Genomic DNA, 27516 nt, shown 5'->3' with positions numbered 1-27516 from the left:
TATGACCCTTCACCAGTATAGCTTGGAAGCAGGGCTACCTACCTCAGCTGTGACCTACATGGGAATGCAGGAATGGCATTCTCCCCCCCCGTGTGTTGCTTAGAAGTTGTCAATATTTCTTACTGGCTGGAGCTGGGGCTTCACGAGCTGTAGGGGCAAGGCAACTTTGTGGGCATGGAGAGTCTTTTAAACTGAGAACAGGATCAATACATATAAAGATTTCAACAACCAGTGGGAGCCTCATATTGATGAAAAGTGTATGGCTACAGCACACACCACTTTCTCATCTTGAATCTGATTTGATATTAAAAGGTTTTCCTGGCTTTTGGGTCCCATAAGACCCTGTAAGTAGGTACTTTAAAATAGCACCAATTACACTGAAATCCATCAGATTCCATCAAATAAAAACCTCTTTTCATGGAAACACCAGAAGGTCCTTTTCACTAAGGACTATAGTTATGCTGAATATAAAACTTTCTAGCACCAGCTATTTCTGGCACTAGCCTGATTTTTTTAAAAAATAATACAAATAAAAGTTGAAAGAAGTTGGTTTTTCCTCCCGAACTCTTTGTAGTTGAACTGTAGTGGTTTTGCTCTCTTGGGTTTTTTTTAACTTTCAGGCAGGGACCAGGTCTGTACAATTGTAGCGTAAAAGATGAAAGTTTCAAAAAGCAATCAGTGAGTGAAAACAAGAGACTATAGCAGGAATGCTTGTGTAGCCTTAACCAGAGCTATCATTCATGTTTTCAGCGATCGTACTGTGGTGCACATGCACACTAGCAATTTCATTAGTGGTCTGTACTGGATGAAATTAGAATTGCTCAACTGTGTCTCATATGCCCTACAACACATAGCTAGTGGAGATTCTCACTGAATTCAAGTGGTGGGAGCATATACTTATTTTAGCAGGGAAATGAGTTCTCTCCACTGTTATGGTGAGGTTAGGAGTAATAACCCTCGTGAGTTGAATAGTGAGAACCATGAAGTCCTATGTGGCCATTGTTTTGTTACAATTTAAGTATCTAATAGCATTCTGTGGTTTTTGTGCTGCAATTAAATGTTAGTTTGTGGTAGAAAATAAATGATACCCTGTGGGACAATCAGTTTAATCTTTAATGCATAATGACTTGATAACAGTAAACAGATGATTAATTTATTTGAAATTAAGAGGTAAAAGTGGAAAAGTAGAACCACAGCCACTGGGAGCTGCGGGCAGCTGTGCCTGCGGACAGTCGATGTAAACACTGTCTTGTGACCTGCCAGTGGATTACCCTGACGGACTGCAGGTTGCCCACCACTGGTGTAACTGCAGCAAAACAAAACTCAAGAATAAGGGGGAATACCTTTTAAGTAATGACCTAAAGAAGTATGAAGTAAAGGAAATATTATTGCTTAAATGCAACTGGATCTAGATCAATCTTTGGTGATAGGCTTTTAAATGAATCTCCCCCTTTCAACCTTCCACTGTGTTAGTGAACAAGCTTTAATTTATCAAATTGACTGGCAGCACATGGATATGAGTAAATCTTCTTACAGGCATTAACTTTCGCTGTGAACTCCACAAGGGGCAATGATGAAAGGGAGAGGCACCTTCAGATACTTCAGTAAGGAGTTACCCTCAGCCTCTGATTTTCCCCACAGGGATGCATGTACTCACACGTGGGAGTGGGGATGAGGGGAAACAACCTGAACTCAACAGCAACTGATGTTCCAATTCATCTCCGCCTGGAGTTCCCTTCCCAAGGATTTGCCAATGGCAAATAATGAGCTAACTAAATAAAATCCCATGCGCTGGTGATTCAAGTATGGTAAAGGAGATTCTACAGCTAATACTTGGTGATTGTTCTCACCTTTCTCTTCAAGACTTCTTACAGTAGTTCAGCTGATTAAAAGGGAGCCCATCTGGGCTGTTGGCCTTTGTCCTGATGGCTTTCCTGGTAAGGTCATGGGGCTTAGGTGTGCCAGAGGGCATGCATACATTCAAAGTGGAAGGCCAGAACAGTCCAAACATTAAAGGACTTTTACATTTTTTTTCTTCTTTTTGTCTCCCCTACTCCCTCTTTTGACACTTGCCCTTCACCATCTCAGTGATTTCCCTCCCCCACCACCATAAAACTACCAAAGGGGCCACGTGACCATCTTGTAAGGGGGTTCTGAGTGTCTGCATCAGGGAGCTAAAGGCAGCCCTAGTGTCATATAGGATTTTGAGGCTAAATTATAACTCTGGCTGCCTTCATCGCATGGAGCTCCCTGCAGAGAGGGAGCCCTCTGCATATGGATCTCTGCCTCATGTACAGTTGCCTCTGTGGCATCATTTCCACCACCCTTCCTGAGACCCTGTCAAGGACTCTCCACAAGGCTGGGTGGAGGATGTGGGAGCGAGTGTACGGGTTGGTGCGCTTATCCCCTCACCAACCCCATGGAGATTACCTGAACATATCTCAGTCCTAGGACTGCATCACCTTTTCTGTGGTCATCTCTCAAGAGGGGAGGATGTGGGGGTGTCCCTGGGGCTACCCTTCATGGGAGCAGCAATCTTAGGGAGTATCAGGATTCCTGAAGCCAGTGATGAGGCTTGGGGAATCTGGCACAAGGAAGAGGAGCTGCAGATCATTCTCTGGGAGAGGGAACTGTACCCTGACCCCTCCCACAATGAATGATGTCATTTAGGGAAACTTTGCAAGAGGCACCTCACAGAATATCCTCCCTCCAGGCCTTGTATTGCAAATGTTTCTTCAGAAGCAGGCAATTTGGGCCAGTCTCCTAATAATCACTTTTAAAAAGATGAGCTTTTTTAGGAGCCTAATGAGTTCTCTTTTTAATAACAGTAATGCTAATAACCGCTTACAGTTCTATAACAGCACTCTTCCTAAGGGATCCCAAAACACTAGATCTGTGGAGCAAACTGATGATACACAGAGCTCGCTCCATCCACCAGTGAAATACAGCCATTGCTGAGGTGAAACATGTCAGCTGTTCGACAGTGCGCAGGAACGCTACCCAATGGCTTAGAACACGAGCTGAAGAAGAATATTGTATTCATTTGAAATGGTGGAAGGAAAGTATTGCAAAGATTTTAACAAATCGGTGCCTAACGTTAGGCTTCTAATGCCACATTTAGGATCATAAATAAATTGCTTGATTTTTTTTTTTTTCCAACTGATTTTGATGGGAGCTGCTGGTTGCTCAGCATTTTAAAAAACCGCCCCATTTATTTTGATGCCTAAATATTGGTTTAGCAATCTAATTTGGGCACATGATTTTTTTGGAAAATTTTGGACTATCCAGACAGAGCCTTACTCAAGGTGGAGTTTGGCCAGGACACCAACATGAGTTCTGCTTATCTTCTGAGAAACTCAATGGGACATATGTTAGTAGTCAAGGCCATGTTTTTCCATACGAGGTCTACTTTGTGTTTCTTCCAATCTTGTCTGCCCACCCCAACCATCTTCTTTGCAAAAGTGTTTTGTGGCTTGGCTGATCTTCATGTCCGTTAAGAATATTTTGAACTACAAAGGGAATGATTGAAAAAGGAGAGAGAAATGTTACATCCGTTGAGTGATGAAAGGTATCTGAGCAAGCTTTTAAATCTACAGTCAGTTTTCTCTTGCATTGTATAGATTAAATCCTTGTCGTCCTGACTAGGATCTGCTAGGCAAAGGAAAACCTTTTGTCTAAGCATAGGTCAGTGCCACTTGCAAAGGCCAGCTCTGTTGCTATCATGTTGACAATATGGAGATGCGTCTGTGGAGCCGAGAGCTTTTACACAAAAAGAACAGCCAGTGTTATCTGAACTTGAATTATGTATCCTGTGTACCATTGTAATGCAGAAATGTTAATTGCCTAATTATGTTTTATGTACGATTAGGTCCAATTCAAAACTACCCAACAACAGCTACGCTCTAGTTCAATTACAATTTGTTGAGTTAGATTGAGGAATCACTTGGTAAAATTCTGTGGCTGAGGTCATGCAGGAGGTCAGACTACATGCATCTAGTTGTCCTTCTAGTCGACCTTTTGTGGCTTAGGCTCATCTCTAGTTTTTAGCAAACAAATATATTAAAAGGAAAACCAAACAAAACAGCAGGTCAGTCTGCTATGGATGAAATAAGAACATCCATCCATCCCAGACCTTTAGCCAAAACCCCTGTTGAGTCAAAAATGATCAGTTAGCATTTTTGGCTGCATTTTATTGCTGTGGCAAATCTGCTAACCACTTAATCGATGCTAGCAAAGGTCTCAGTGCATGTGCATAGATCTCAGGCTGTGACACCAGCACTTGGTCCTCTCAAGTTGACCTGCACATGTGCACCATTCCCCATCCCATCTTTGTGGGCAGTCATCTTGATTCGCTTTCCATGCTTCTGGTGAGGGGAAGGGAGAGAGATCCTCAGTCTATTCAAGACTCAATAGGTGGAGACCATTCTACATACCCCTCAACTGTTCCTGAACTCTATAAAAACATTCCTATGTATTTTACCATTCAAAGGTGTGTGTGTATATGTAGCACCATAAATGTGTATGATACATTACAGAAAATGAAAACATGTCTGATTTTCAAAAGTGCTGAGCTTCTGCAGTTTCCGTTGAGCCTGCTCCTGTTCTTGGTTATTCTTGTGTAAATCAAAAGTAATTCCATGGATGACAATAAAGTTATTCCAAATTTAAACTGGAAAAATGATTATTTTTAAAAAGAAAAGCAACACTTCCTAAGAAGGCTTCAGATTTGAAGTGTTCAGAGAGGCCAGTAGCTGGTGCCATAGGGCTTGCAGGAGTGCCTGCCTTAGCACATGGTGGGAGTTCTGTGAGTTCAGGGCAACGTGATATCAGCTACAAGGCAGCTTCTACACTAGTGCCCCTTCTGCATGCAGGTGGGTCTGTGCGAGAGGAACTGCTCTCTACTGGACTCCGCAGACGTTCCCAGTGCTTTTTTCCATTAATATGTATTTTCATGTTGCCTTTGCTTCTGAGTTCCCATGCATATTAGAAGCAAAAGCACTGAATGATCAAAAGAGGCAATGACCTCTACGTGGGAACCATAGGTCTGTGTGATCAGTATGGCCACATGGAGCCCTACATTTCCAAAGCCCCCACATGGCATGCAGCTACCCAAATGGTCAACCTGAGAATGATGCCCAATTCACTTTGATATCTGACTCTGTCTCTAGAAGACTGAATTCCTTAACTTCCCCCTCAAGTTACACTTGAGTTCCATCTCCTGGCTTCCCAGCCCCTGCAGAGGCATCACTAGAAACCACAGAGCTTATCAAACCGGTGAGATGAGGAAAAAGAGGTCTCAGTGGAGAGTGTGTTGATTGAGCACATTCCTGAGCAATCTATGCCAGCTCCTATGAAGCCCCAAGAAGAGTTAAAGATGGCTGACCTCCTTAGGGGTAATTCCTCCCTGTTGTGCAAGAGGTCTCACTAGGACAAGGCCCTGCAAATGTCTTCTGCCTGTACCAGGAGAGGTGAATCCAGCCCAAAGAGCATAGAGAAAAGTCTGTATAATGGAGAGCTCCCCTCTTTTGAGGGAGTAAAAATTCCCCAGAAGTTAGATTGTATACATTATACGAAGATGGTAAATATTGTTTGCTTGAATGCAGCTGTGTTCCAGACAGTGGGGAATAAATCGTCACAGGTGATTGAGTGCACATTGAACAAGAACATAGAATTCTTGCTGCAAGGAACCTCACTGCCACAATCTTTAACTAGTGATCCCAAAGGGTTTCAGACTTAAATTTTGCCAAATAAAGGCTGGATTTTGGAAACAGGCCGCAAAGTTTAAAAAAAAAAAAAAAAATCACTCAAACATGCAAACACAATAGGTCAACTTTGTAATTCCTGTGTAGCCTCGAAAAAACCCCAGGTATAGAAGGATTGGTGTTGTGATGTCACTTGGCCAGCACTGAACCTATGCTCTTGCCAGCATATTAAGAGCCAGTGTACTGCTGCAAGAGCCATCCTTTGAAGGACATGTTAAATGCTGTGTACGAGAACAAATGAATCAGTGGTGGGTAGTCTGTGAATACCAAAAAAAAAAAAAGAAAAATGAGGTTCTTACTGTGACACCCTGGCAAACCAGTATTCACCACTGTCATGTAATTAGGATATGTTTTGCACAAAGTATGTCTTGTGAGATATCCTTCTAAAAGTCTTGATCTGCTAGACATTAATATCTCATTGGATTGCATGTGCTATTGTCATATGTGAAGTTATGAAGTTTGGCTATGTCTGTGTTACTGAAACATGTTGTGAGGTTGAAAATACCCATAAGCAGCCTTTCAGGTACAACAGTAAAAAGGCCAAACAATGTTAATGGCTTATTGAGGAAATGCACACAAGCACAGGGATTACCCCAGGAACTGCTAGCACTACACAATGGGAACTGTTTGACCCAGGTCACAGCGAAAGAGCTTTCCAGCAAGTGGGAAGAAGATTTAAAGGGGGGAAAATGACATCCCGTGGGTACCTCACCCTCCCTACAACAGTGGTCCCCAACCTTTCTGTGGGAATAGCACGTTCCTATTCCTAAAAGACTGTGGTGGGCGCCAAACACCCTGCTGCCGAAATGCCGCCGAGAAGTGGCAGCAGAAGGAAGCCTCGCCACCGAAATGCTGCCAAGAAACAGCAATGCTTCTCAGCGGCATTTCGGCGGGCGGTTCTCCAGTGGCCGTGCTCGGCAGTGGCATTTCGGGTGCATGGTGCCCTGCGGGTGCACACAACTGCCTCGGCGGGCCCCATTGCGTCCACAGGCACCGCACTGGGGACCCCTGCCCTACAACAACACACCTGGAAACACCTGAGGAAAAAAGACTGAACAGGGGGGAAGTGATGGTCCCAGGCTAGAAGGATTTTGAAGCTGTGTATGAAAACCTGGGTAACCCAAGCTGCAAATCCAAGGCAGCTTGTGCCTTAAAAATCTGCCAGCCTATCACACAGGGTGAGCATTTGCTAATTCATATCCTGCCTGTCTAGTATGTTAAGCTCAGTTTGTGGTTTTATGTACTATGTAATCTGCATTGATCTGTTTGCTATCACTTATAATCACGTAAAATCTATCTTCTGTAGTTAAACTTATTTTATGTTTAATCAAAACCAGCGTGTGTTTGACTAAGGTCTGTGGAAAATCTTGGCTCAGTTACCACAAGTGTGCATGGCCCTCTTCACGTTGAGGGAAAGGTGGGTTGGGTGTTAGACCCATATTCTGGTCAGATTTGACCTGGGCAGGATGGTACTGCTCTGGGGTCCAAGGCTGGTGGTTAGACAGCCTGCATGTGACTGCAGCTGGGTGTGTCCCTATTGTGTGAATGCTGGTGAACATGCTGCCGTGACAAGTTGCAAAGCCTTCCAAGCTTGTACTGTGTGAGAGGGAGCCCAGGCTGGTGGGTCAGAGATCTCAATGATACCCCATTGCCAGGTTGCACCCTGGGGAGGGGAACCTGTCACACTTACATCTTTGCCGATAGGACTCTATTGTGGCTTTAAGGTACAGCCCATGGAGATGCAGAGATTCGTTAGTCTATCAGCAGCTCCTGAAGGCAGTACACCTCCCTGCGTGGTAGGCAGAGTGGCTGCTACTGAACTCTTACAGGGAGCAGTATTTGCTTTTTCCTGCGCTGCTTGGACAGTTTCACAACCCAGTGTGCAGGTATGGCCATAGCCTTCTGTTACACTGACCTTCCCCCAACTCTTTTATGGAGTATTTAGCATTGCATCAGTAAGAGTCCCCAGGACATTACAACACTGGAAGCACAAGGACCAACATTGTGGCTCACCCTTTGTTGGGGCAAAAGAGGGGGTTGGGAGGCTCTGGGTCTTCTCTCCCCCTGCAGAGCTAGGCAGAATCTAGCTCAAAGTCTTCAATGATGTTTTCCCCAATAGCTTTTCCTTCCAGAGTGATGCATAGCAGGGAAAGGAACAGCTAGGTGTGAGAGGATGTTTGGATACAGCAGCTGGATGCTTAATGGGCTGTAACTGTCATGCCTTTTGCCTAGCCCCTTTTTTCATCATCATTTCTTCTGTTTCTCATTTATTTCAATTGGCTGGTTTCTATCTGACAGACTCACAATGGCATAAGGGCTGTCCAGTGGCTGTTAGGCTTGTCTCGACATTTGTTTTCTATTCGCCTCCATTTCTTCCTTAATTTAAGACATCGTTGATATTTTTTCCCCCTTTCAAACATAATGAACGACTGGATGTTCAGGGAGCTGTCGGCTCTATTGGAGTCTTTTGTCTTCTATTCATCATTGTCTTCATTGTCCTCTTTAATTTAGCTGAGGCACTAGGGGGATCACTTACTGTGAAAGACAACATTGCCAGCTGTCCATAGGGATTTCACACATCTATTAATCATCCAGTGTGAAGCTGCACTGTATGTGCAGTAGTTCACATTATAAAGGGCAGAGCATGTTGGTCCTTTTCAGACACACAACACTTCAGCTAATACTTTTGAACTTGGGTGTCTGAAATTAGGTATCTGAGGCCTTGTCTACAAACTCTCACCAGTTTATCTATTAAAAATGGATCAAGCTGTGGTTTATACACAAACTTGGACTGGTTTCATTACATTGGTTTAAAATACACCTTCAGTTATATAATGGTGCAACTTGTAATATAGCCAATACCTGAGTTTCAGAGGGAGCTGCTTGGTGCTCAAACTATTGAAAATCAGGCCACTGCTTAGGGGCCTACATATGGATCTAATAACTTTAATTTTAGGCACCCATTTTTTAAAATATTGGCCTAAATCCTAATATATTTATAACAGCCCACATCCTCAGAGGTACTCCTAATGCTTCACAAAACATTAAAACACACTGTTTTTAAACAGTTATTTATTTTTTAAAAAGCATTATAAAAAATCAATGAAATATAAATAATAAATCAATAAAGTAGGTTAAAATGAATACTATGATATATATGTACACACACAATTCCAGACAACATACCTGGATTTCTAATAACAGCTTAATTATTTTAAATTAACGAATTTTAAAAATCAGTTTTATTTTGTATTGTTTTACAAAATACGCTTTTCTGTTTACTACTTGCATTTTACTCGGCTTGTACAATGAAAATCAGTCTGTTTCAATTTCACTTCAAGACCATGGAGTTATTCTGGGTGTACATTGGCCTACCTAAGATCAGAAACCGGCCCTGTGCATGCAAATTCCATTGTTTATGTGCACAAATGGTGTGCAAAACTGCATGCACAAATCAATGTTTAATGCAGCTTAGCCCTCCCAGCTACCATTGAGAATCTAACCTACCATTCCTTGGTGCAATAATTGGAAAAGCCTGCCAAGGGTTTTCTCCAGCTCAATTTGGATGCTGTCAGCAACCTAGACCTCTGGTAAACAAACTTCAGGTCAGGAGAGGGAAGAGACTACACTGGTGGCAGAGATGGATGATCTTCATTTTGTCTGTGGAAAATATAAATTATTGGACATACATCCATACTTATTGCAGGTCATCTCTGTAATATATCATACAGCTGGCCATGGATTCTTGCTGTCCCATCTCCAAGACAAGGCTGGGGTCAGCAGGCTTTAGTCATTTCTCTCAGGCTGCTCTCAGAAAATCATGACAACAGCCTGTTTCATGGCCCTTGTGTAATTAAAGACTGCATCATAATGCATATGCTCAAAGGGGCCAAATTAAGGTTGCACAGGCAACCTTAATTCTGGCTCTTCTTTACTTTTGAATACTTGACTTTGCAACCTTAATATTCTCTTAACTTCTCTCTGTGTTTGTCTATCTACATTTCATTTTCCAACTTACACTTTCATATCAGGGATTTTTAAAAGATTACTCCACTGTCCTCATGGTGCTGCTTAAATCACCTTTGAATTGAAGCTATATAAACATTATGTTCAAAGCAGTCTGGCTTGTTGAAATTAGCTATGTGCAGTTCCTAACAAATTCAGAAGCTATGGATAACATATAGTTCTGGGGTGGTCGTGATTTGTTTTTCTTTTTTTTTCCCCACAGCTAGAAATCTCGTAGCTGTTTGAATTTGAAAAGATTAAGAGTCTGAACTTCCCTAGATGGACAGAACAATTTCAATTTCTAAAATGTGTTACATTTTCAAAGCCATTGCATCTGGTGCTGATCCCAAATGTAGGGCAATCCACTTGGCTCTGTCACACCATACGGCCTTTAATCACTTCTTCTGGTCCCAGTGTGTACAGTCAATGAGGCTACTCAACTGAGTAATACTATTCAGTGTAAGTAAGGGTTGTAGGATCTGTCAGTCTATATGGAAAATCAACCTAGTTTCGGTTTCCAAATTTATCAGTACCTCTGTTTAGAAAATCAACATGACTTTTGTTTTCAAACTTATGCAAAGATTGTCTTTCTGTGGATGAAAATCTCCTTGCAGTTTCAGACTTGCTATTGCTCCATGTTTTGTATGCATTGAAAAACCCAATTCTGGGGTGGGAGAGAGAAGTATTCCCTCCCAAACACATGCCCCAAAAAACCCAAATGATTTTAAAATGCTAGGACCTCCCCTTGCTGTGTTTGTTTTTTCCACTCGTGTCCAAATTTTGCCCTGACTCACCTCAACAACTTTAATCGAATGGAATGGGTTGTAAAGTCAAAGCAGAGTTTGGCCCATAGAGCTTCACTCAGTTTACTGTGTAGAATTTTATGTAAGCATTACTGAGAAGGTTCACCAGCAACATAAAGATGAAAGATTTCAAACTAAAACCCTGCTTGATTTTTTTTTTACCTTGCACAAGTCTAGTTTCTGTCTCTTAGAGAGGCATAAATTATCCTAATCCATTTAAATAGAGTGGTTTCTTTCTTATCTAAATATACAAGAGCATATAATTCATTATACACACCAAGATGGAATTTACACTCAGTAAACACTTAAACACTATGGACAGCAATAAAATGGGGATAGTAAAGAAATGCAAATAATTCCAGCAGGCAGTCAGAAACATGTGATTATTATATCCCTCTGGCCAAGCACAATTCAAAACAATTGGCACATTACACTGATTTCAGGGTTGTGATTAAGCAGCTTTTGTGAGTGGGGGAGGGTGTTCATTTTATTTATACCACTTTGCTTTAGTCTTTTTTTTTTTTTTTTTTTATTTTTATTTTAAATCCTGCTAGACATAAGCTGTAAACAGGGCAATGGAGATCTCGTAAGTGGTTTGTGCAATGAGGATCTTCTGCTGTGTATATTTTGGTTAAGATATTAATTTAAGTTATGCTAAACATAGAATTGTGTGATTGTGTCTGTTTTGGAAAATATTGTAATGAACTATCGTATGTCTGGTTTGTGCATACAGGCCCAGATTTTCTGCCTTTCACTTCAATGAGTGCAGTAACAGAGCCAGGAGGCCCTGATCTTGCTCCCTCTGATATAAATAGGAAAGCACCTGCTTGTACTAAGAAAATCTTCCTCTCTCCTTTGTTTGCTACTCAGGCCAAAATAAAAATGGGTCACTCCTCAGTGGGTTTTCATGATATATGTGGGTTTCACCAACATCATCATGAACCTCAATTCAATTTAATTTTTAAAAAATTCAGTGATGGTTACTTTAATTTAGGAGAAAACACAAATGATTTGCACTATACAAACTACTCAAGGTTCCTCATTTTACTAAGGGCTACTTTTTTTAAAATGGAAAAAAAAAAAAAGAGAGACTGCAAGAGTGATCATTGTCACTGTGTATATAAACTTCTGTATTTGATAACATAACACAGACTCCTCTTCCCTCTTCCGTTGCACAACAGAGGCAATAAAAGTGGCAATCCTAGGAGACCTCCACATGCAAGTCAAATATGATTCTTCTGTTTTCATAAACTCCTTTGGCATTTATTCAGTGGAGAAGTGCTATTTATTGTCTTGGCTGGTATATCTGATGTCTTCAAGATATCTCTTAAAGAAGCCCTGAAGGATTTATACCAGAGCATGTAAAAATGACTGCTAAATGCCTTCACTAATTTGGATGATGAAAAAGTTTGAACTGAAAGCTACGAGATATCGAGTGCTGTTTAGTGTTGACTGTTTTTTTTTTTATTATTATTATTTTTATTGAGAAGAATTCAGGAGAATGCCCTCAGTGTTCCAAGTATAATCTCCTATGAGTGTTAGAATTTTGAATGCTATTCTTTCTTTGAGTACCAAGTATGACATTATTCACAATGTTTGCAGTGTTGTTGTAGCTGTGTTGGTCCCAGGCTATTATAGAGAGAAGATGGGTGAGGTAATATATTTTATTGGACCAACTTCTGTTAGTAAAAGAGACAAGATCTGAAGAAGAACTCTGTGTGGCTCGAAAGCCTGTCTCTTTCACCAAACGAAGTCGGTCCAGTTAAAAATATTGCCTCAACCCCCTCGTCCCTCTATTATTCACAGTGACATTTTGGAACCACATTTGTGTTGTGCTTCTGATTTATGCATTTATTTTTAACCTTGAGCAGAACAATGTGATTGTGATTCATTATTACATATTTTTAGGAGAAAAATATCTATGCAGGTTATTGAAAACACATTTTGCAATGAGGCACACATTTTTATCAGTTTTGCTGCATAAACTTCTCAACATGGTATTGCAGTGCTCACTGTATTGGAGAGGAGGAAAGATAGTGAGTCTAAACATTTTTTCCACTTTCCCAAGATCTGCTCAACTCAGGAGAAAGGCAGAGTTACCATGGAGCTAGTTTTATGGCTCCCTGGTTCTCCAGCTGACCCAACTCCAACCCCAGCTCTGGCATAATTTAGAGCACCTTAGGGGCTGATCCAAGTTACAGTGGCTGACTATGGACCAGCTGAAAATTTTCAGTATAATACTGTGCTCCATCCAACCTACTTCTCCACCATCATTTTGAGAACCTTCCCTTGCCAGGAGACTTCTTAAGAGGACAGCTATAGGCAGATCCCATCCCCTTTGTCTCCACTGGTTCTGGCCCCTTTGTGTTACCTGAGCAGCACAATTTGGTCCTCTCAGTTTAGCACAACCACCTGTATCCTTTGTTTGAAGTCTTTGGGTCAAAAATACAGTGTTGAGTGCTATATAAACAGATGGATACCTGAGGTATCTGAAATTCACTTCTGTTATGCCAGTGGCAGGCCTTCCCCAAAACCACAATCAGAAATGGGCCTGCTGAGTGGTAGTCTTGTGATATGGCCAAATGATCATTTGGGACTAGACCAAGATCACCAAACTCCTTGTGATTTGGTTTCGAGTACACACCACGGTTGGCATCCACTGGGCCATCCAACATTTGTCAAAAATATATTTGTATCATTTTAAGACTCCTGTTAAAGGATTGCATTTGCTTCAATGCTGGTAAAGAACCACTGTCATTTCCATGATAAACTAGCATTTTTGAACAGTTGGTAACTTGGCCATAAATTTGCTATGTGCTGGATTTTCACAGATAAATCCTGTACCTGGGAATTAATTTTTTTTCATCTTGAAAATTCCTCAAATAGCACACACATAGCCAATATTTTTCTAAAATCTCTAGAGGATCCTTCATTGTCCATTGGATCTTAATGCACATTTTAAATATTCTGGACCTATTTCTGTCCTCAAGTAAATCAATCAGTGGGTGAATTGGCTAACTAAGCACAGCAGAATCTCAGGGTTTATCAAGTCCCATGCACAATACAAGAATAGTTTCTTAGTGCTGATGTTCTATGCCCTTGCTTTGTCATCAGTTTTGTGCCTGCCTTTCTGACCACAACCATGCCTGTACCAATGTGCTGTTTGGGGAGTCTGGATACAATGTGTAAAAACAAAGACTAGGGAACCAGTCTCCCTTTTGCTAACCTACATTACTTTCCTATGCAGCTGCCTCTTGGCAGGAGGAATTTCTTCTTGCAATTAATCATTGATTTTTTTTTTTATTCTTTTAATTTTCTAGACAGAATCATGAATAAACTGGCAGATAAGCAAGACCAGAGGATACCATGAAGAGAAGTTTACAGGTCCTCTATTGCCAACTGTTTCGTAAGTAGAGATTTGCTTGTTCATTTATTGTGAGAAATGTATGATTCAATGTCTCTCTAAAAAGAGTAATCAAACTACCAATTTAGGGAGGTCCTTAAGCATGTGCTAATTTTAAGTATGTGCTAATTTTAAGCACATGAAGGGTCCCAATGAAATCAATGGGACCCTTCGTGTGTAATGTTAGGCATGTGCTTTAAGTCCCTTGTTCAATCGTGCATTTGGAAGCACGTTAAGAAAGTGTTCAGTCTTCAGCAGATTTAGCAGAGTCTCATTCAAAGGTGAAAATGCAGAGCAATAATCATCTAAGCCATAAGAATTCTCAAAGGAATGAGATGTAAGAAGGTTGGGAATGGTGGTTGGTAGCAGGAGGTACCGGGGTATATGGGCCCTTTAAAAGAAGAGCTGTGGGAGGGGAAAGGACCTGTTCCAAGGATTTGGAGTGAACAGATGCCCACGTAATGGCCTGGCAGTTGAAGAGGGGAAGCAGGAGTTTGATACGGGGGGAAAACCCTGGACACTATTCCTTTAAGGGGCCGTGTAGTATAGGTAGGGTGACCAGATGTCCCAATTTTTTGGAACTTTTTCTTATATAGGCTCCTATTACACCCCCCCCCCACCTCCTGTCCCGATATTTCACATTTGCTGTCTGGTCACCCTAAGTGTAGGGTGGGGTAGGGCTCTCTTTCAGCCATTCAGGAGGAGCACTCTGTAGGAGGGTAGTATCTAGACTGCCTTGTCCCTCAGAACAGGGGAGACACTGGCAAGAGAGGGAGGTCAGGAAGGCTAAACTCCATAGGGTCACCTCTCACATCTGTCTCGCCCTGAAGAGCACGCTGCAGGGCAAGAGCTCCTTGTGGCTGGCAGAAGAACCAAAGATAAGTATGAACCTTTGTAGTGCAATGATGGACTTGACTGGTCAATCTGGGCATTAAACCAGCCACAAGTGGAGGGTGATTGGTCTTATAAGAGAGGCTGTGTGGAATCTGTAAGGGGCACTGAAAAGGGGGTAGAGAGGGAGGCTGCTGCAAAGGGAACTCTCTAGCTGGGAGGGGTTGCTCTGTTAGCGGCAGCCCTGTTACACAGGATGTAATGTTTTGCTTCTGCACTGTTTGCTCAAACTGACTTGAGCTGGTAATAAAGGAAAGCTGTTATCAACTAATGATTATTCTGTAAGCTATGTGAAATGCATCAGTGGCTTCTGCCTAGTTCTCAGTGGGCAAAAAACATCACAATAGCCAACCTTGGTGGTGGTCTCAACATAAAGACCAAAGATGGAATGGAGACTGAATTACCCTCCCACACTTATGGGCCCTCCAGATCAGGGGTTAGGCAAAACAATGGGAAGAAACCTGGATTGCTGTTTTATGTGTTTGTATATACATGGAATCCATCTGTTCTCAGTGCTGTCAATCTGGCAACTTTCCTGGGGAATAAATTCACTTCCACAACTTAGAAAGAAAGTAAATTTAAAAACAAAGGGTGCAAATATGATCATTGCTTATTGTTTGTTAATTAGATTTTACAAAGTAAAGTGTCTGTTCACAACAGCATTCTGGTAGAATTTTTTAATGTCACCTCACTTCATTAGAATTTTCATCTGTCTGATAAATATTGTGCTACCCAGTTCCATAAAGAAACCTAGTTAATAGGATCTCTTTTTTATGTTCATTTTTCACATTGCAGGGATGTTTTCCCAGTCACTTCTAATCTACTTAACTAATCTTTTATAAAGGCACAAAAGTCTTAACTTGTGGCATAATAGTATCTTTAGAGCCCCAGAATTCATACTGTTTGAATGGGTGCATGGGACTTAAAATTCTGTTCCATGGAGGACAGCTAGGTCATTTATCAGATAGTAATGCTTTAAGCACCCAGAGTTCAGCTGCGAGGGATATATCTTCTATTCGTTTGTTATAAAAATAACTCTAAATATTAGTATGTTTTATAGATTATCATGGGAATCCATTTACTGTTCTTCATTGTCATAATGATGCTAGCCTGGTTATACTTATCCTCTTTATTTATGACATCAATACAATGTAAAGGAAAAAGAAAGTGGATCACCAGTCACAACACAAAGGGATAGATACTCAGCTGGTATAATGGGTCAAAAGTCAATGTGGTTTCATATTAGTCTTAACTAGGCCCATCTAATAATAAAGACTATTTGTGTAATTCTATTTTGCACCGCTAAACAGTCTCTTACAAAGTTTGATGTTTTTCTGCTGTGTGTGTTTTTTTTTTTTTTTCAGGGCAGTGTTTTGAAGGTAATAAAAAAAAAACTTGGAAAATGCAGAGGGAAAGAATGAGCAAACTGCACTGAAATTGTATGAATAATCAGTGGCAAAGTAAACTGCATGATATACTTTGAAAAATGGAACGTAAAAATATTATTTTTAATCCCAGTTGAATGAAGTTTTTCATTTCTTTGCATGCACTCAACAACGGTATATAGTAAATGTAGCTAGCATTACCCATTCCTAGCTTTGTAGTAGTCTATCGGTACAGACATTCAATGTTACATACATTTTATAGGTTTCAGAGTAGCAGCCGTGTTAGTCTGTATCCGCAAAAAGAACAGGAGTACTTGTGGCACCTTAGAGACTAACAAATTTATTGGAGCATAAGCTTTCGTAAGCTACAGCTCACTTCATCAGATGCATGCAGTGGGAAGAGAAAAAAAAGCTGTAGCTCACGAAAGCTTATGCTCAAATAAAATTATTAGTCTCTAAGGTGCCACAAGTACTCCTGTTCTTTATACATTTTATACTATGCATGCATTCGGGGCTATTATAAGGAGCTGTTTCATTGGTTTGTTTGCTTTATAGAGCCTAGGGTCATAAGGTGTGTATGTGTGTGTTTTGTTTGTTTGTTATTTCCAGCAAACCAATTTCCTCATTTATATCAGATAGACATATTGCTTTAAGCTAGGCTTCTTCCAATTGCTTCATAACTTCAATTACAATCTCCAAAGAGTGTATTTTACAATAAAACAGAAGGAAGTGTTTTTAGTGTATGTTTTGTACATGTCCTTTGTGCCATGAGGAAGCACCCATAATGTAGTCCTTACATTTCATCTACACAAAGGAGGGAAAATTGCTACTACAGTACAGCAAAAGAATATACTTTTGAGAATGCATCAATAGAGTAAGTCATCCGTAGAGACGATTCACCATTGCCATGCACCTTGTGTTCTCATTCACAGCAGTATGACGTAGGTCCAGAATGCTGCCGTTTTTGTGTGATAACATTTTACACTCACTTTGCACTGGGATAAGTGACGGCATGAAGTTCTGGGCAATGGAGAATTGGGCCCTTTATGGCTACTCTGCACGCAGTTCCATTTCTAATATTCTGGCCATTGCTTCAGTCAAAGATTGGGATGTAATAAACAAAGTGTTCATGTAGCTGGAGAGACAAACCCTGTCTATTTTAGGAACAACCATGTTTGCTGTAGGGTCTAAACATGGCTTCCCTGGCCAGTGTGAACAGTGAATTTTTTTCCCCTGAGGATTGCATCTGAACTATGGGAAGCAGGCTGGTCCAGTGGCTATGGCAGTGCACTGGGTTTCATCAGTCCTAGCTTCTGTTCTTGGTTCTCCCTCTGACCTGCTGTGGGACCTGGGCAAGTCACTTCACCTCTCTGTGCCTGTTTCCCTGTTTTGTCTATTTAAATTTAAATCTCTTCAATCTAAATAGGGCAAAGGACAGTCTCCAACTGTGTCTTTGTACAGTGTCTAGCACATTGTGGCCCTAATCTTGGTCATGGCGTCTAGTTGCTATTGTAATAATAATATTTAGGCACCTACCTGATTATGAGACCAGGAAAGCTGTTAGCTGCTCAAGTCTTTTGAAAATCAGGTTGGTGTCTAAATATGAATTTAGGAGACTAACTGTAGACACCAAGGTTTGAAATTCTTGGCCTAGCAATCTAGCCAGTCCATAGAAAGGTTTTGTAACACTATTCTAATTTGGTTCTCAGACAGAATATCCGTATGGGCTGGTCAGGAAAACCATGCTAAAACCCTGTTATAGCAACACGTACTGTAGATGTATTTTTCACATAGGAATTTGAAGTTGTATATAAACTAGCAAAAAATGTAGAGAGAGGCCACTGATGAAGCCTGTGGCTCACAAGCTGTGGGGGATGATGCTTCTATCTTCAGGCATTTATTTTATTGAAAACTATGAGGATATGATTTCTGTTTATCTAGCTTGCCAGGTTCCATATGGGCACCCATTGTAGTAGTATCTGGAAAATAAATGCAAGCAAAATCCCAATTATAAGTATTTCTTCATGCCATTGCCACTTGGAGCATTTCCTGGCATCAGTAATACAGAACAGTGAGACACAGGCTTGACCCAATACTCATTGAAGTCAGTGGAAAGACCCCTGTGTATAGATCCCATAGACTAGGCCCCGTCAAACTGACTAGGGTCCTAAGACTGCTCCCATTAAATTCTGTGGGAATTTTGTCATTGATTTCAGTGGAAACAAGCTCCTATAGTGGTAGTTTGGGGGTGCAGAACTGGAGCATATGACCTATTTTAAGCATTTGCAATATTAGCTAACGTTTACTTTTCTTTCTTTTGGCCAGGCTTTTTGCATGGGATATGATTGCAGTCTGGAAGCCCTAGTTGCTAAAGCTATGTGTGGAAGCTGAGATTTGTATTCATATGGGGACTTGCTCCAATATTGCTATTAAAATATGAATGAATATGGATGTTGCTTCCAGCACTGGCTTTGTATATTAAGAGTTCAATTTTCCTTTTAAAAGGATATGACTTGGGGTTTTTTTCTTCTATTACTCCCACTTGCACAACCATCCCTTTGCACCTCCCTGAACAAAATGGCCTTGAATGATTGTGTTTCGTAATGTGGAATACCATAAGACCACTTTTCTCCCAGTGCTCTGAGTGCAGTTCACTCTGTTCATCCTTAAGCCATAGAGGCCTTCCTGTATTCCTGTTAATTCACATGGAGTGAAATTCAACCCTGCACAGAGGGCCAGCACATGGTCAGTGCTCTACTTAAGTCCAATTTAGGTAGTGGGACTGATAATTGTTGCCATAGAATCAGAGAGCCATAGGGTTAAGAGGTACAGCAAGGGTCATCTAGTCTAACCCGCTGCCAAGATGCATGACTTGCATCATGCCATAAATGAATGAAGCATGTTTGTCAAAGAGCCTGATTCTGAGTGTCTTCTGAAGGGTTCTCAGCACTCTCAACTCCCAGTGACTGTTTTCCCCCCAACAGGAATAGACTCCTGTTGATGCCAGTTCTCGCTGCTGACCTCTGTGTGTAGATAGGTTAGTGTGCATTGCTCTTCACATAAAGGCATTTTTATGGCCTTTCCTGGGGGGGTGGGTGGGTGGGGGTGTGTGTGTGTGTATACACGTGTGTATATCTATATCATCAAAGAAAATAACATACCCCCCAGCTTCTCTGCTTTCTGGGGTTTTTGAGCTGGTATCGGAAGTTTTGGTCACTCTTTGCTATTGAATTCCATTCTTGTTTCTGAGTGCATTAGTCACATAAAGTACCATGTTTTAGCTTGAGTGTAGAGAGATCAGTGTATCCCTGCAATGCAAAGCATTTTGGGAGCTGATCCTGAGAGATGCTGAGCAGGCACAATTCATACAGGAGCTTCTGCTGGGGTGCTCGGGGGTGGAGGTGGTTCTGCATTGCCTAAAGTCTACTGCCACAACCTGGCCCTTATGGTGCCTGATAAATATTAATCATGTGCAGAGATGAGAAATACTTGGAATACACTAAATGCTTCCACGTCGTTTACAGCGTTTGAGTAGTCACCCGATTGATCTTGCCCTTCGTATATATTCTAGGGCACAGATCCGTAAGTGGTGTAAAGTGTCCTGTTTCTGCCTACTTCAGTTTACACCCGTTGAGGATCTAGCTGTGTATATTTAAAATATGTGATACGTTTAAAAATACTGGAGATCATTTCATACAGATATTAGGGGTTTTCTTTCTATCATTCAAAGGAATTTTCAGAAACAAAAGAGAATATTCCTGTTTTCTGTGCAGGAGTATAGGTGGTGGCCTTGGCAAGGTGTATGTTGGGGAGGGGTTATCTAGCAATGGATTCCATCTGTTTTTTTGCTTAAAATTGGAACGGGAAACAGCTGCTGGGTATGCAATGTTTCACTCGCAAAGCTTCTTGAGATACTGCTGAGTTTGAGCCTTTAGATTTGTGAGTCACAGGACTTGGTGACAGATTGCCTGTCAGGCAGCTCACAGCAAGCAATAATATGCTCTGGCTTCCCCTAGAAATCAATTAAAGATTGTTTACATTTCTCAGCAAGAACTGCACCTTCTTAAGAGAGACTGCTGTCACTACTTTGCTGTCACTATTCAACTTGTGCATGAAGGCACATTCTCTATTCAGCAGTTGTGATTCTCCCATGGAAAAAAGAATCCAGATAATCTTTTTTTTTTTTTTTTTTAATAAACCATTTAAAAGTGAACTGAAATACTTTTATAAATTAATGCAATTGTGTGTGCCTCTTCTTACCAAGTGTGGTGCGTAGCCTCAGTAACAAGCAGTTCGTTGTATTTGACATGAATATGTAGATCACGTGGCATACTTCCGTTCATTGATTGGATGAATGTAACTCTTGGCATTCAGTTCTTCATGCACATACTTGTGATTATGAATTTGAAACTTGCTTTATGTAAACATTGTCAGTATTTACTTTAAATTTGCTGTTTCAGTGAATCTTCTTGCCAGAAAATGTGTTCACTAGAATTTTCACAGAAAGCAAACACTGTAATGACTTGTTTTAACTAAGTTTGAAAGTGTGGAAAATATTTTCCATTATTCATTCAGGACAAATTCTAAATTTGCAAACCTGGGACCCCCAAGCCACTGACACATTGTGGTAATTCCTCCACTAACCTTTCAGATTTGTGGAAACATACAGCGATGTAAACCATTGGTCTGACATTAGAATATGGCCCAAGGCTGTGTATTTCCAGACTGTAGTTTAAACCTGTGACAGTGAATTTGGGATTAAAAGACAACAGACATCTGCACTGTGATATTGGCTCTTTCTGTCAGCCGCAGACAGGCAATTCTGACTTTTCACACAGCATTTGATAGTGTTCTTAGAATAAAGCATCTTCATTTTTATGCTTATAGTGACATAGTTCATATAAGAACCCTGAAGGTTTTTTAAAACTAATGACAATACGCATAGCCTCCCAGTGTTCGTAGTCTCCATGCATTCACGCACCAGAAGTGGAAGATTTTTGTTAACAACTTCAGTGGCTATCAGACTAAACTGAGAAATAGTAAAAATATAAGATTTTTGTTTTGAAACGTCCCACACTCTTATTAAAGAAATGAAATGAATCCCTAATATTCTTTTCATTCTGAGTTATCTGTGTTTTGGTCATAATACAGTCCCCTTTCCACCACAATAAATCTGCCTAATCTTCTGTTTCAGATTTAGTGTTTCCCTCAAGCTTTGTCAAAGAGAGATTTTAGAGTGAGAACGAAATAGGCAGGCGTATGAATGTGTCGTCCCTTCCCCCCCCCCCTTTTTTTTTTTAAAGGCCCATTCATCTGTCAAACTTCAGGAGTAATGACTGAGCAGGATGGGTGCTCGTGTGTGAGTCTCTGAGGCACAATATCAAGCCAAGTGAAGGAAGAAATGATACTGAGAGGCAGGCTGAAGCCTAGGAGCCATGGGCGAAATCCTGGTCCTATTGGGTACATCTACACTGTGATAAAGAACCCATGGCACCAAGTCTCAGGGTATATCTACATTGCAATTAAAAAAACCTACAGCACCAAATCTCAGAGCCTGGGTCAGTTGACTCGGGCTCCCTGGGCTCAGGATGTGGGACCATAAAATTGCAGTTCAGATATTTGAGCTGGAGCTAGGCTCCCCATTCATAGGGTCTCAGGGCCTGGGCTCCAGCCTGTCTCTGAACAGTGACATTGCAGTTTTATACTCCTACATCCTGAGTCCCATGAGCCGGAGTCAGCTGACTGGGTCAACTGCAGCCTTGCTGTCGATCTTCTATTGCAGTGTAGATATACTGAGGTCAATGGCAAAACTCCCCTTGACTTCAGTGGGGTAAAAGCCTGTTCCTACGTCCTCAAGGAATGGCAGTGCTTTGTGTCAATATGTTATCAAATAAAAACACACTTTCAAATACTAATTTTGTTTTCTAACCCCTCCTTTGTTTCCATCCTAAACACAAAAACATTGATGGTTTGCACTCAGTACGTTGTTCAGTGGAGTAGCAATCAAGCTCCCATCGGGCAAAGCACGTAAATATATGAGTAGTCCTGTGAGCATCAATTGGACTGCTCACGTGGTAGAGTTACGCATGTGCCTAAATGGTTTGCTGGATCAGGGCCTCAGTGATGGTTGGTAGGAAAATTCTTATGGCAGCACAGACTGTGACTACATCCACCGTACATGAATACCTAAGCATCCCTTAGATCGTGTTACTGCAGGACATGCAGAAATAATTAATTTTTAGACATTTACCATACATTATCAGATATTCCCCTGTGTAACTGCAAAATATTTGTCCATTTGACATTGTCATTAATAACAAAATAATTCATATCTTTTATATTTAGATTCTGGATAGTATTTTCACATGTTACAAAGGTATTGCAAAAATAAATTCAGTTTAACTATTCTTCCTTTTTGTTTTATGATATCTTTCAACACCCTGCAGATGTTCCCAACATTGATATACACCATCAATATAGCAGTACTGTAGAAGAAAATCCCTCTTTTGTAGCCAACTGAAGCCTGGAAACAATCTAGAAATGAACAAATATAAACCATGTGCAATCCAGAGCTGTCACTGGAAGCATTCATTATGTTCCCACAAACCCTTTTCTATCCCTAATTATTACACATCTATAGGTCTCCTCTCTGATCTGTATTGTGGATCACTTGGCCACTCTGAGATCAGCAGCAGGAATTGGAGAGACGAATTTTCCTATAGGTTCTAGCCTAATTGAAATCCCAATTCAGCAAGCACACGTGCCATGGGTCATATTAAAGACAACAAAAGACTACAAATCCCCCCCTGTAGATAAATTGCTGAAACATGCTGTGTGCTATTCTAGCTGGAATAAAGCTGTTCCCTTCCCTAATCAGTACCTGGGACTGATTTTATTTTGAAACACCCCAAATGTGGTACAATGGAGCTAAACTCATGCCAAAAGTTAGGCATGTGCATCAGTACCTTGCTGAATTGGGTATTGAACTTACCTAAATTCAGTTTAGCTAGTTGGTGTGTTTTCTTTTGAATCACATATTCTCTAATAGCTCAGAGCCAAAAGCACAGTGGTGGTTGGTGCAAGGGAAGAAAAAATTCGGAAGTCTCATCTTTCCAGGAAGGGAGGGCAGGAGAACCACAGCTGCAAAGGATGTATGTAGTCTGATAGGTAGGTTGCCAGACCCCCACCAAAATCAATATATGTTGCAGTGTACAACACGTGCTAGCTAGGGAGCATACCACTCTAATTTTCAAAGGTGCATACTATGTTTTTCCATCACACCTGCCCTGAGCCATTCTGCACAGGGATGGCAGGATGGTTCTTGGAACCACCATTTTTGCCCATGCCATATCACTGGTTCAGACACTCAGAGTGATTCCCAGTGGCAAGGGTAGGATTTAGGGCCAGATTTTCAAAGATATTTAGGAACCTAAAAATCAGTTAGGCAGTCTAGTGGGATTTTCAAAAGTGCCTAAGCATGAGTTATACTAGGAGTTATGACTAAAAAAGATAATGAATGGGAATGCAAATTCACAATCCATAATAATAAGTACTTATTCACAGTACTGTGCAAACACTAACTAATTCCTCTAAATTCCGTCTCAAATTAAAGTTAATTTAGGCTCCAACCTAGAATTGTATGAAAGAAAATCGGGGCTATCCTTGGTGCCATTCCACCTAATTGAAAGCACTGCATACTTCTTTAGAACTCAGTCATCACTGTTTCATGAGCTCCATATATGGGGCAGCATGTTGTTTTTCTTACGCCACCCCAGGAGCAGCCCAGGAAGCAGATTCTGACTCAGTCACAATCTGTCTCCCAATTCCCCCACTGCTCCAGGGTGAATGGGATCTGCCCTGTGGCAGCCCTGTATCTGGCACAGTGTTAGTTCCCTGGTGAAGCATGTTGTCTGGTGCATTGGAGAAGTAGAGCGAAGGCTGTGCTCCTGCTCACTCCTGCATGTGCGGGAAGACATAATGGCCCATGAAGGCTGTCTACTCCCCACCATGCAGCTCCCTGTGGTCTGCATAGCTATAGCAGGGGATCAAGGGGACATCATATGTCCCAATACTGCTCTGCTATAGTCAGGAGTGAAAGTAACTTAAGGGACTTACCAGTATGCAAGGCGGCCAGGATCCTGAGCAAGGTGTGTGTGTGGGGGCGGGGGGGAGGGTGGAGCCTCAGGCAAAAGGGGCAGGGCTAGGGCCAAACTCCCCCAGCCAGCCCTTCAGTGCAGTCTGGGGCCAATTTAAAGGGCCCAGGGCTCCAGGCCGCTGCTAGTGCTACCCCAGGGCTCCAGCAGCAATTTAAAGGACCCGAGGCTTAGGCTGTAGTAGCGGTGGCCAGGAGCCCCAGGCCCTTTATATCACTGCCGGAACCCCATGGAATGGTGGTTTTGCAATGTTTTCTAAAGCACTAGATGTCACAGCCGCCTGTAGCGATGGCAAGTTCATTATGGCATCACAGCTTCCCGTTACTGAGGGCATTAACATACAGACATCATAATTAAGATGTCAAAGAGAAGAGGGAAGATGAGGAGCACAACCAATAAATGGACAACCGTAAGCGACGAAGCGTATGCTTCCAGGGTGAATCACTTACGTTACTGATTTGCATAAAGAGAGTAATTTTGAAACCTAAGAAGCAGCATAGGGTAAGAGAGGAGTATGTTTCAGACTTTGGGGGTACAATGGGTCAGTTATCTCTCATTTTGTGGCTTCTCGCTGCAGTAGCAAGTTGGGTTTTAGCTGTCTTGTTTCCTTAAAGCCACCAGCCATTTCCCATTCTTCAAAGCTGTTTTGTTCTCCCTTTTCGAGAAGGAAGTGCCACTTTTCTGAGTGAGGCCTGTGCATGCTTGAGAGCCTCCTGTCAAATCCCTGCCCCAGGACCCACCTCTTTCAATGAGGATATGAAGCATAAAGTTCATCACATTACAGTCTGTTATGCACAAAACCATACTGACAGATATTGAGAACAAAGTCTGTACGAGGGAGAGACGAGTGGCAGCACTGCCATACAGGAAGCCAGCCCAGTGAAAGTGAGCGAGGGTGCGGAGAGGGAGCAGGGATGGAGTGAGTGGGGGCGGGGCCTCGGAGAAGGAATGGGACATGGCCAGGGCTTCGGAGGAGGGAAGGGGCAGGGCAAGGGTGTTCAGTTTTGTGCGAGTAGAAAGTTGGCAACCCTAATTTGTGTGAGTGGTCTGGTGGGGGATCTGTAGGCTCATGATAGACATTTCCAGATTTGTCTAGGGCAGCAAACCCCTGAAATAGAGAGAATACCTACAAAGTATGGTAACCGAGAACCTACCTGACCTTGGGGTGTGTGCGTGCATTCCAATGCACTTGTTATAGATGGGAGCTGTAGTCACATGTGACCTATAGGAAGCCATATATAAGCTTAGGCAGGGAGAGGAGACATTCAGGGTCAGATATTCACTAGTGTGGATAGATAGAAGCCAGGAAGGTCTACTAAAGGAGAAAGGTGTGTCCTCTCCCGTCTCAACTGAGGGAAGCTGGGAAAGCCTCAGGTGGTTAGTATCCAAGGTTTTGAGCTAATTTGCTCTTCTTTTGGTGTTCTTGTTTGAAAATAAAACCAGCCTGGAGGAAAAGGTCTTGGGCTGAAGAGCTGTTCAGAGCTTCATTCTATCTTCTCTGGCTGTTGCGATTGCCCATTGGATTAGAGGTACCTACCTGAGTCCGCACTGAGATGTTGCTGCTGTTCTGCTGAAGTTGGTTATACCATTTGTCAGCATGATTCTTCAAAGCACACCTCCCACTTCAGCCTATTTTAAGAGTGACCCTAGCTTAAAATATGCAGGCCTTTCTTTGAGACAGGCAAAAATTCCATAGCCCCCAGACCTCAGATGATGATTCCACACCATCCAGTGGGCCATGCTGCATCAGTATTAAAACAGTGCAGTTCTTCCTATTAGCATGGTTTCAACACTGCCCCATTGAATCGTTCTTAGCTGGCTCAGATCGTCAGCTGTAACCAAGGACAGCCCAGTACAATTCAAAATGGGTCTGTGCAAAGGTGCTTTAAGCCACCTTCGTTCTCCTCCCACTCCTGGGGCCTACTGTGCATCAGGCCAGTCCCAAGTTGTAAAGTAGAACAGCCTGAGGGTTGCTCTATATTATACTAACTGCTACTGACCCAAATGGTCTTATACAGCAGTCAGGGATTGTCCGATTAAAGGAATCCCTGAGCTTGCCCTCTTTTCCCTGCCTTGTCCCCTGTGCTGGCTGCATGGAGGAGATGTTATGTAGAAGCCATTCTAGTAGCTTTTCAACACCGGAGGATCTCTCTATGCTGGGGTGATCATCCTATCGCCCTAGTGCAGGCGAGAAGTTAGACAAGTAAGTACATTATTCTTGCCTCTGGATTTCCCAGCATGCTTTGCTTCTGTGTCTGTCTTTTAAGGTGTAAACCATTTGGGTCAGTACTGTCTTTATTTTGGCACATTGTACAGCGCTGAGCACACTGTCAGCACTTTAATAACTAACTCTGGTAATTACTAATAAACACCATATGGCTAAAAATAATGTGAGACTCAAAAGAATTGTTGGGCCATTTATTTTCTGTGCATATGAATGTGTAGCTCATTTAAGCCAATTATTTTTCTATTAACAGGCATTGGTTATGCCATCCTTCTGGTTATATTTTTAGAAATATTCAGATTATTACAGCAAGTGTGAAAAATGAATGAAAAAAAGAAATCTGGCTGCTAATACTTATCTTCTAAAATTAAATTTCCTGGCTGAATAATCTAGTTAGTCCTCAAAGGAATTTTGTCCTCCAAGATTGAATGTTGCTGGCACCCTTGGGTCAGTGCTGACAAAATGCCACAGAACAGGAGATATACGAAAAAATGTCCTTGTCTTCTTCCAGATGTTTGTTCCATGCAACAGATGGGTTATTTTTATAGCACTACATAAAATGAAATTTTCATGAATCCAAGCGCAAAATTGGAAAGCAATTGGGCTTGATTCTGAGGCTACCAACACCCACCCCAGCACGCTTACCCCCACACACTCACTTGTTCATAGAATGCAGACTGGTTCCTCTCAAGTTAATCTGTAAGTGGCATTCTGCCCTTCTGAGAAGAGCAACAAAATGATGAAAGGTTCATGGCTAGATTTGCCCTCTCCTGGGACCAGAAGGGCTTGAAATTTTGTGAGGGCCACCTTGTGGAGTGGAGTTTTCTAATGCAGGGAATGTGGATGCGTGTAGTGGGTAGGTGTAAGGCCTTCTCCTCAATACATGGAGC

At 41.8% G+C, this 27516-nt stretch overlaps 1 protein-coding gene across 3 annotated transcripts in view; it reads left to right on the top strand.

The window, feature by feature from the left end:
* Positions 1-27516, top strand: part of TMEM108 (transmembrane protein 108) — a 327045-nt gene that overhangs the window by 191968 nt on the left and 107561 nt on the right. For all 3 annotated transcript variants that reach the window (XM_007064309.3, XM_043540806.1, XM_037890287.2), the window contains one exon: positions 13891-13976. In XM_007064309.3, coding sequence (XP_007064371.2) covers positions 13937-13976 — 40 coding nt within the window. In that variant the 5' untranslated portion in view covers positions 13891-13936. The remainder of the gene's footprint in view (positions 1-13890; positions 13977-27516) is intronic.

This window comes from Chelonia mydas, chromosome 2 (genome assembly GCF_015237465.2).
Source record: "Chelonia mydas isolate rCheMyd1 chromosome 2, rCheMyd1.pri.v2, whole genome shotgun sequence".
Classification (NCBI taxonomy): Eukaryota; Metazoa; Chordata; order Testudines; family Cheloniidae; genus Chelonia; species Chelonia mydas.
Note: the sequence above shows the minus strand (reverse complement) of the source record. Positions and strands in the feature narration are given on the sequence as shown.